The sequence below is a fragment of the Sarcophilus harrisii genome, chromosome 4 (assembly GCF_902635505.1).
Source record: "Sarcophilus harrisii chromosome 4, mSarHar1.11, whole genome shotgun sequence".
In the NCBI taxonomy this organism is placed as follows: Eukaryota; Metazoa; Chordata; class Mammalia; order Dasyuromorphia; family Dasyuridae; genus Sarcophilus; species Sarcophilus harrisii.
The window spans coordinates 97,788,483-97,799,192 of record NC_045429.1 but is presented as its reverse complement, the minus strand read 5'-3'; the positions used below and the strand labels follow the sequence as shown (position 1 = coordinate 97,799,192).

The window sequence follows — 10,710 nt, the reverse complement described above, 5'->3', positions numbered from 1 at the left end:
GGCTGTTTTATCAGCATGATGGATTTGTAGAACTGCTGACGTTATTGAATAGTGATCTCCTTTCCCACCACCCCTTTCCCCTTGCTGCCCTGCCTGGAAGCAGGTGACATTAGGGCTTTGTACCCAGGGTTAGCATACAGCTGAGGATTTATAACTCTATCTATAAATCAGAGGAGAGGTGGAACCCAACTATAAGTAGTATAAAAAAGCAAGTGGAACTTGGAAAAGAACAGGCAGCCTCAATCCCAGTCAGACAGAGAAACCAACAGACAGAACAGGATGAATTTCTGGGATCTCCTGCTGGTGGTCTGGAGCACTTGCTTCTTCAGTCTGCCCAGTGATGCTTTACAACGGTAATACCAGGGCCAAGAGGGTAGGAGGGATGGGAAGGTTCAGCGGACTAGCAGTTAGTGAAGAAGATGATGTGACCAAAGAACCTTGGGGAGAAGAGGACTTTTCAAATGCCAGTCAGGAGGAAGCTCCATCTGTTGGTCAATAAAAAGAGGGAGGGAGCTCTTTCTGTCTAGGTTTAGGCAATGGGGCACTAAGTTAGTGTAAGAAGCAGCAAGTTCCTAAGACTGCAGAAGATGATGATGATGATGATGATGATAATAATAATAATAATAATTAGTTTATCTGCACATGCTGATCATGTCAACTCTCCACTTCCTTCAGAAACCTGTGATAGCTTCACCTTATATATGGGGAAACTGAGGCTCATAGAGAATAATTGATTTTCCCTATAATTACCTAGTACAGTTATGGGGCATATCTATATAACTGACAAAATCAGGACTGATGATACTTGTGTGGTCAATTTCCACCAGAATAAAAGGGAATTTGGGAGCAGGGAGGATCATTGATCTTGTGTCAGATTCAACCATTGATTATAACCATAGTATCAATCAACTAGCCAGCATTTTTAGATTCCGTTCAATATTTATTAGGTACTTGCTGCATGCCAGACACTGTGCTAAGCTCTGGGGTTAGAAAGGCCTGATCTGGATCTAAAATGTAGCATCTATTTGTATATATCTACAAATGCTAAATCTTGAAATAGGTAAGGGAGTCTAGTTGAATTATGTCAGCTCACACAGAGAGAGCTAAAAAATTATTTTTATTGCTACTCATTGGGGAGAAGGATAAAAACTTTTAGCAAGGATAATGATCTTCATGTGGCCTCTGTACCTACAGCAGGCAGCACAAGATAGGAGTAGAATCCACCCTCACCCTCAGAGTCCAAATGTATATGTTGTTTGAGGCAAAGAACAAGTAGGATTCCAGTGGGCAACTGTTCTGTTATCTGTAAGACCAGTAGAGTGAGGGCATTTTCTATATTGCCTAATAAGGAGTGAGGAATAGCTAGCGGAGAAATAGGAATGAGGAGCAGAAAAGTAGATAATTTGACCCTACTGGTTCCATTCTAGCAAAAAGTTAAAAAGAGTTAAAGCCCCAAATCTGGATTTATTAGCATCCTGTGGTGTACCAGGCAAACTTGTTTCCACCAGTAAACAGAAACCAAGGGAAACAGGAGGTGGAGGTGAAGAAGGGAAACAACTAATGCAAAGGTGCAGTGTCCGGAGATGGAGTATCTTGTGTGAGGAACAGTGAGAAGATAAGTGCCAATTGTAGAGCATATTGAAGGGAGCTAAGGTATAAGAAGACTGGAAAAGTAGAAAGGAGTCAGGTCATAAACAGCTTTGAAAGCCCAACAGATCCTGGTTGTCCCCTGAAGTTTATTCAGTAAGGAGGCTCACATGGTCAGACTTTTGCTTTAGGAAAATCATTCTGGCAGTTGAGTGGAAGATGGTTGGAGTGGAAAGAGACTTGAAGTGGGGAGAATACTTGGAAGGCTCTTGCAATGGAGGTTCTTAGAGGCTGCCCCAGGGTGATGGCTGTGTGAATGGAGAAAAAGGGAGGGGGCACTGAAGTGAGTTGGTGTGAAGGTTTAAAAAAGATTTGATAAGAGATTGACTATTAGAGTATAAGAGAGGAATCAGGAAGGTCTTAAGATTGGGATCCTGAGTGACCGGGGGAGTGGTGCTTTGGACAGTTATAGGGCAGTTTGGAAGAAGGCAGAGTTCAGGGGAGGAAGAAAGATAATGTGTTTTCTTTTGGGCATGATGGAATCCATGGAATATCCAGTTCAAGGTATCTAGTAGACATGTTGGACATGTGACACTGGACATGTAATGGATATCAAGGAAAAAGTTAGCACTAGATAAATACATTTGAGAATCACCTATATAGAGATGCCAAATGTGTCTATGGGAGCTGATGAGATCATCGGGTTAGAGAGCATATAGAGAGAAGAGGGCCCAGGACAGAGGGCCCATACCCACAGTTCCTGGGTATGACCTGGATGAAGATCCAGCACAGGACACCAAAAGAGAGGTCAGACCAGTAGCCAGAAACCCAGGAGGGAGCAGTGTCATGAAAAACTAGGGAAGAGAAAATATTCAAGAGAAGAGGGTGATCAAGGGTATTGTGCAAACTCTGTGCTAACAAAAATGAAAACAAAATGGTTCCTACTTTCTAAGAATTCTCATTTGGGGAGTAGAGGTTAGCCCTTTATCAAAATTATTACATTTATCATAATTTACATATATTTATTATAATTTTTATTATAATTCAAGATTAGGAACAAAAGCATCAAAAGACAGTTCACAATGCTCTGAGAATATTGGATAAGTGAGAGACTAGCTTTGAGTGCAGGTAAGTGGAGCAGTGAGTGCACAGAGTGCCAGACCAAGAGTCAAGAAGACTCTTTTTTACGAGTTCAAATTCAGCCTGAGACACTTATAAGCTGTGTTACTCTGGGCTAGTCATTCAACACTGTTTGCCTCAATTTCCTCATATATAAAATGGGCTAGAAAAGGAAATGGTAAATCAGTTCAGTATCTTTGCCAAGAAAACCCCAAATGGGGTCATGACAGAACAACCACCTTGGGGGAATACTTTGGGGAAATGTCATGGAAATGGTGGAGCCTGAGCTAATTTATAAGGAAGATTTGTAAAGTCAGAAATGAAAAGGGATTACACCCCAGGATAACTTATGGAGGATAATTTATATGATCTTAGGGAAACAAGTACAGTGAGAGACGTCACATACAATTTGGGGAAATACTGATAGCCCATAGCTTGGCACAGAAGGGGAATAACATGAAATAAGGTTGGATAAAAGTAGATTGGAAGGAGTTTTCAGGGGCCCTTAAATAGAGTTGTATGTTGTCCTAAAGGCAATAGGAGTTAAGTGACTTACTACTAAGCTATTAAGTGACTGAAGGCAGGATTGAATCTAAATCCTCCTGACTCCAGAGCCAGTACTCTATCTACTGTACCAACTAGCTGCCCCAGGTAGACTTCCAATAGGCAGAGAGAAAGTAGGAGACAGGCTGAATTCCAGATGAAGGAAATGTCATAAGCAAATTGTATGGGTTTTTAAGACCTGATGTTCAAGGAAAGCATTTACACTTCAGTAATTGACAAAACTACAAATCAGGACTTGATTTATTATTTTGTTGATTTAATAATATGATAGAGAAAAAGGTATGAATGACTGAATGAATGAAGGTTAAAATTAAAAATGTCTTATGTACAATCCCTTTCATTGCCATTCCTTTAAACATTTATCAGCATAACCCTTTGTGAATGTGTGTTTGGAATTAGGAGTATCTGGGGTTAGAATGTGAATCTGGGAGAAATTAGAAATAAGATTTATCTTCAAATGGAAATGACCAAAGTGAATGAGGAAAGTCTATAACCAAATTTACAACAGAGTGATTTCTCGCATTATGTCCCAGGTGTGGAGGGGGTTGGACAGTTGTTAGTGTGACTGGTATTGTGGGAAAAGGGCATTGTCTCTAGAGTCAGAGCACAGCTTTTGGGTTCAAATATTTCTTGTGATGCGATTTGTGACCCTTAGATCATCCTTAGACGTCAAGGAGGTATCTTGGCTGAGTGTAGCAGATCAGAGAAGCAACAATGAAGGAGACAGTTTGGGGCAAACACGTTTCATATTCAGACATCAGGGATCCAAGTGATGGAAATGCTAATCCTTTTCCACAAGACCTCTCCATCACCTGGTTCCCTCTACTTTAATATAACCACTTTGATGTCCGAGAGCCAGCCAGCCAGAGCCTTAGTGCTGGGCTGCTCTGAGTATCTGCTGCCACCTACTGTTCTCACATAGGACCACCTCTTTCTCAACTCTCAATTTTAGGGCTCAGTGGACAGAGCCCCATGCTTGGAGTCAGGAAGACTTGAATTCAAGTCCAATCTCAGATATAGTCTAGTTATGTGATCCTGGGCAAGTCATTCTACCTTGCTTGCCACAGTTTCCTAAAATGAGATGAAGAAGAAAACGCCAAACTGGTTACTCTGTCAGAAAACCCCAAATGGGGTCATAGACTCAGACCTAATTTTTTTGAGGAGGAAAAGAGAGAAATCACTGATTTTCAGAGTTGGAAGGAATGTCTTCCAAACCAAATCTTCCTTCAGCATTATCCCTTTCTATCCCAGCTGCCAACATTTGTCTAAGAGACCCGTAAGAGCCTTCTGCTCATGCTGGGGGCAGATGGAAATTCGGGGGCCATGCTAATGATAAAAATGATAAATTTCAGTTACTTTTTCTTTAAATCTCTTAATAATGAGTATATATTTTCTGCAAAAAAGAAAAACAAATTATAGGAAAGCAGATTGAGTGTTAAAAGGGACTTTAGAGGTAAACTAATCAAATCCCCTCATTTTACAGGTGAGGAAAATGAAGCTCAGAAAGAGTGTGACCTAATTAAGATCACACTGGTAGTAGGTAGCAACACTGGGATTTTAGCCAGATCCTCCCCTCCGATTCTAAATTCAGATCGCTTCCCTTTATACCACTATCACTTCTTCATTGAAATTATTTTATTTAGACTGACTAGAAAAGGAGAGGAGAGGAGGAATAGACTCAAAACGTTTATGAAGATAATTCTCTTTTTTAATGTTTTAGTGATACTTTTGAATAAAAGGGTCATTTCCTACCCACCTCAGAGAAAATCCTGCTTTTTAACAATTAAATAAAAACATCCAGTACAGAAACCTTGTCAATAATAACAATAATTGACATTCATATAGTGCTTTAAGGTTTCAGAGAACCTTAGCTATATTATCTTATTTAGTTCTCATAACTATGTGTTATATTCTATTATTATCTTCATTTTATGAACGGGAAGAGGTTAAATGATTTGCCCAGGATTACAAAGATGGTAAGGGTCTGAGATAAGCTTTGAACTCAGAACTTCCTGACTTGAAGTCTAGCATTCTATGATAACACCTAACTAGCCCCAATGCCTACAAGGAGTTACCCATATCTCTGTCCTTATCTATGGGAAAGTTATATTTTATTATGTAAAGAAGTAATTTTAAGGGCAGTGGCAGGTGAGTATATGGGGCTAGGGACATTGCAATTTTCAACTCAACACAGAAAATGAAGTAGGTGAAGATTAGGGTTAAATGAGAGGAAAATGTCCTTGAACAAAGTAGGTCCAAGCAGGTTTTTATACCCATGAGTTCTACTCCAAAAGAGATTGATCCCTGTGGGTCACACCTTAGAAAACCACGAGCATTATTTATGCCACATTGTATTTTTATTTATTTTGTCAAACATTTTCCAATTACATTTTAATCTTCTTCAGACAATGCTACCCATGATCCAGTTCTCAAATGCCTGGATGGAAAGGTTAGGGCTAGTCTTGACTGGGGACAAAGGAATGAATGAAATGATCTTAAAGGATTGGGTAGGAGACCCAGAGAGACTGTAATATTCTTGGTTTTTTTTTTCCTTTATTCCTGGACAGGATTGTCCTCAAGAAAATGCCTTCAATACAGGAAAATATGAAGCTCAAAGGCAAGGATCTGGGGAAATTCAACATGGAGTGGCTCTCATATACCAAGCAGCTGACCCTGTTTAATGTAATGTCCCCTGTTAGGCTCACCAATTTTGAGGATGTAAGTCTTCCAATACTTAACTTTTTGCTTTCCTCTCCATAGCTCCCCAGGGCACAAATTCAACTAGAATGTATGGAAGATATGAAGTAAGAGTTTAAAATAGTTTAGAAATGTTTTGTCAATTAAATAATAGCATTAGAGGAAAATAATTAGAAAATAAACAAAAGCTATGGAAGGAAGAAAAGGAATTAACAGCTTGAGCAGAAGGGGTACTAAACCTTGCCTAATCAAGAACTGAAAATGAAAATGGACCAAATAGAAAAGCCAATAATTCCATGAGACAATAAGAAATGTTAAAGCAAAGTCCAAAGAGGAAAATCTAATGCTTCTAATAGCAAAAATGACTGAACTAGAAATCAGATCAAGGAAAAAAAAATTAGAATCAAAAGACTACTTTTATGCTATGACAGAGAGAGAGAAAAGAGAGACAGAAACACAGAGACACACAAAGAGACAGAGACAGAAAGATCCTAGACATCGTATTTAAGAAATCTTAAAAGAAATCTCCCAAAGCTCTTAGTATCAGAGGTCAAAGCAGAAATCAAATCCACTAGCCACCTTTTGAAAGAAACCCTCAAATGAATACTTCTGGAATATTATAATCAAGATCCAGAGTTTCTAGGTAAAAGAAACATACTATAAGTAGCTAAAAAAAGTAAGAATAACAATAATAATTTGTATTTTATAGCACTTTAAGGTTTACAGAGTATTTTTGGTTATTCCTAATGGTACAAGTATTATCATTCCTGTTTTATAGATGTAGAACCTGAACAATAAAGCTAACTGATGTTACTTTTTTGCATTTTTATTTATTTTGTCAAACATTTTTCAATTACATTTTAATCTTCTTCAGACAATGCTACCCATGATCCAGTTCTCAAATGCTTGGATGGAAAGGTTAAGGCTAGTCTTGACTGGGGACAAAGGAATGAGTGAAATGATCTTAAAGGATTGGGTAGGAGACCCAGAGAGACTGTTTTTGAGAGCTGAAATTTAAAAGCAGGATAGCACTTCACATTTTTCAGTACCGCATTCTGTAGCATTTCAGAAATGGAAGAAAATATAAGAGATCATCGAGGGTAACTTAAAATGATTTGCCCTGAGTCCATCTGATTTTTCTTCCCCACAGACCCAGTATTATGGTGAGATCAGTATCGGCAACCCATCCCAGACCTTCCAGGTTGTTTTTGACACGGGCTCTGCTGACTTTTGGGTGCCCTCCAGCAAATGTAGCCCACTCTACACAGCATGTGGTAAGATCCTAGCCCTGAAGAACCAGGGTTCAGGCTCTTCTGTATGACAGGTCAGACCTTGTGCCTGATCCCAAACATCTATAACTGTCTAAGCCTTTTCCCTGCTACCTAAGACTTTTCCCTCTTATCCTCCTATTTTTTGAATAGAGAAAATGAAAACCCAGAGCTAATAGATTTTTGTATAGAACCCAAGATTTCTGACTCTTAGCTCCTTATTCTTTCAGACAGAAAAATCAAAATGATGATAAGGGCAGTAAGGGAGGAAATAAGGAATCAAATCTGATACTTGGGGAAGCATTTGAGGTCCTGGCCAATCCACATGTCTATGTCTTCCCTAGCCTGCAACAAGACAGAATTTTTAAGCCTATCCCCCTCCCTGATGCCTCATGTCCTCAGACTCTCATTCTCACTTCTCAGGCCTCTAAGGCTTTAATTTAACAGTACCATGCCAGGAACTTAGCCCCTCATCCTTGGCATTTCGCCTTCTCTTATTGACACATAGTCCAACCTCATCCTTAGCACTTAACCTCCATTCAAAGAGCTCCCATGATTCCCACCAATTAGGAGTCCATTAATACTGTCCATCAATTAGTATGTGTCACAGCTCCTTAGCCCCTATCTCTGACAGTCTGCCAATCAACAAATATTTATGGAGTATATATTGTGTATCTCTCACCTCCACCTCTTACCCCAAGACGAGATGTTTTAAGCTGATTCATTTAAACAATGGTATAAAGTTCAACAGAAATCCTTGAAGCAGAGTACAGAAGCTTAGCTAGGGTGAGGTGAGTGGGACTTGGGCATAAGCTGAGAGTACATCCAGTTTAGCAACATGTAAACACCAGTTAACGACTTAGCTAGCAAGAATAATGAATTTAAAAATAGGAATCTAATGGATGGTATTCTGGGTGAGTTCTACAATCTAGACGCATCCAACAGCTACCTAAGTAGTGCCCAAAAGAAGTACTGGTGCCCCCAAGTCTCTGCCTATCATGAGGGATGGCACAAAATATCTCCCAAATGAAAGTCACCTTTCATGCTGATTGGAGCAGACATTGGGTTTCAGCATTTTTTTAAAAAAATCTTAGTTATGACTCTGGTGGAGTATGGGGCACCTAGTACATGCTCAGTAATTTTTTTTTTAAGTTTTATTAAGGGATAGGGACTAATCTAGGATTTCATTGATATACATCTTCCAGGTTCAAAATTTCCTTTACCACTGCAAGCAAGCACCTTCTCTGTAACTTATAGTTTTAGATAATTGAATCCCGAGAACCGAAATGATGTGTCTGGGGTCACAAAGCCAATCTGTGTTAGAGCCAAGTCTTCTTTGCTTTAGACTGACTATTTATTTAGCCATGATACTTTAAGGCTAGCAGTGTGGTTGACTTCACGATCACAGCATCGTAATGGTTACATAGGGATTGGGTAATTTATTTACATTCTCAAAGCCTTCATCCCTTCAGATTAAAGAATCATAGACTGTAAGGAAGGAAAGATGGTAGAGACCATCTATTAGCCCTTTCTGGACAGATGAGGAAACTGAAGTCCAGAGAGAAGTGATGTGTCCAAGGTGCTCTGTAAGTAATGGGAAGAGAGTCTAGTCTTGTTCTTTCCATCCTGAGTACCTTCCTCTGTCTTCTCTGCCCTCCCTGGCTCCCTCCTCTAACAACTGGGTCTATGTCTCCTTACCAGTGTTCCACCATCAATACGACTCCACCAAATCTTCCACCTACAAAGAGAATGGGACCGAATTCAAAATCCAGTATGCATCAGGCCAAGTCATGGGCTTCCTGAGCGAGGATACAGTGACTGTGAGTCCTTCCCAAGAAAGGGCCAATTTCCCATAGTTTAGGATGCTGGAAGAATTCTTGTGGGGGAGAGGGAAGGTTGAGGAGAGAATATGGATGTGGGTCTATTCTCAAAACTTAGGGAGACTGGGAAATGGTAGTGTTCTGCTGCTTCTCTTTGGTCACTGGGGATCCATAATGTAGCCCATGTACCTGGTGTAGAAGAAAGCTAAACTATTGATTAAAAAAAATCTTAATTATCTGCATTGTATTTTGCATATAATTTGCAAGTAATTCACTTAAGGTCAAATTACGTAGAGGTTCTAGTACATTCCTTGGAATATGACTTGAGAATATCAAGAATATCTGTGCTATACAGCTCTTCACTGTTTCTAAAATCCCCACTATCCTCACCTTCTTAAGGACTTTGGGAAGATACTAGCAGTTTGAGTGGACTGGAGTATCATATTAACCTGGAGGGGTAAACTACAGGCCAACTAATATGTTTGCAAAGATGGACTTCCTATATGCAGCCTATCTTTTAGCTGAGAGGAAGACCCTGGGAAATGAGTCACTGGAAAGAAGTATTTTGGGGGGGGGAGACTTGGGAGGAAAGGAAATAAATTAAATGTGAGGCTTGGACCAATACTCTTTGGATGTCTAGGGAGTATGGCTGGATGCAAATCTTAAGGAGTGGAATGAAGGTTTTGGGGTTAAAGGCATTAGGAATATGGTAGGGAGAAGAGGATCCTGAGAGGAGATGGAGAAGAAAGTGAAAAATAGATAACAAATTTGACTTATTCCAATTTGTCCCAGAGTCCAACCTTCCCCTCTCTTCCTAGTGTTCCACTAGGTCTGATCTCTTGAGTTGACTTTAGGCTGTTATTGCTAAGGGAAAAGGCCAGCATAACTTATACCATGTGGCCTACAATTTCATTAATATTTTTATTTAGGTGAAATCAGGATTTGATAGGTAGGAAGGGCAACCTGGAAGGAGATGGAGATACTAAAAAGGGCACTGGAGGGCACACAGGGAGTGGTAAAGGGGTAGACTTGTCAGGCAAGCAACCCATGGGATGAGGGGAGTGTTAAGACCAGAATGAATTAGTTGGGAGCTCTAGAATTTTAAAAAGCTGGATTCAAATCTGGATTCTGGTGTTTGCTTTTTGATCTTAGGGAAGTCATTTCATTTTCTGGCTATCAGTTTTCTTATTTGTAAAACAAGGGAGTTAGACTGACTTCAGCAATTCCTTATGATTCCAAACCAATATTCTTACTACCAATTTCTCTTCTTTTTCCTCCCTAATGACTCCAAATTTAACTGTTTCCCAAATCAGGAGTCAATATGATGATTTATTGTAACCTAGAGTTCGAACTGGATCCAGCTGTCCTAGCAATATCCTCTGTCTGCCTACCAGCTCTCTGACTTCTTTATCCCATAGGTTGGTGGGATCAAAATGACCCAGTCATTTGGTGAGGTGACAGTGCTGCCCCTGTTGCCCTTTGGACTGGCCAAGTTTGATGGTGTCCTGGGTCTGGGTTTCCCTGCCCTATCAATGAGCAAAATCGTTCCTTTCTTTGACAACATAATCTCCCAAGGGATGCTGAAAAAAGAAGTCTTCTCTGTCTACTACAGCAGGTGAGGCTATTCTTTTGGGTTGTTATCCCAGGTGGGAGGA

At 39.9% G+C, this 10,710-nt stretch overlaps 1 protein-coding gene across 2 annotated transcripts in view; it reads left to right on the top strand.

Annotated features, from left to right (window-relative positions):
• The first annotated feature begins 220 nt into the window (after nt 1–220).
• REN (renin) overlaps nt 221–10,710 on the top strand; it is a 32,903-nt gene continuing 22,413 nt past the window's right edge. For both annotated transcript variants that reach the window (XM_031937185.1, XM_031937186.1), the window contains exons 1-5: nt 221–353; nt 5,838–5,988; nt 7,118–7,241; nt 8,937–9,055; nt 10,474–10,670. In XM_031937185.1, coding sequence (XP_031793045.1) covers nt 280–353; nt 5,838–5,988; nt 7,118–7,241; nt 8,937–9,055; nt 10,474–10,670 — 665 coding nt within the window. In that variant the 5' untranslated portion in view covers nt 221–279. The remainder of the gene's footprint in view (nt 354–5,837; nt 5,989–7,117; nt 7,242–8,936; nt 9,056–10,473; nt 10,671–10,710) is intronic.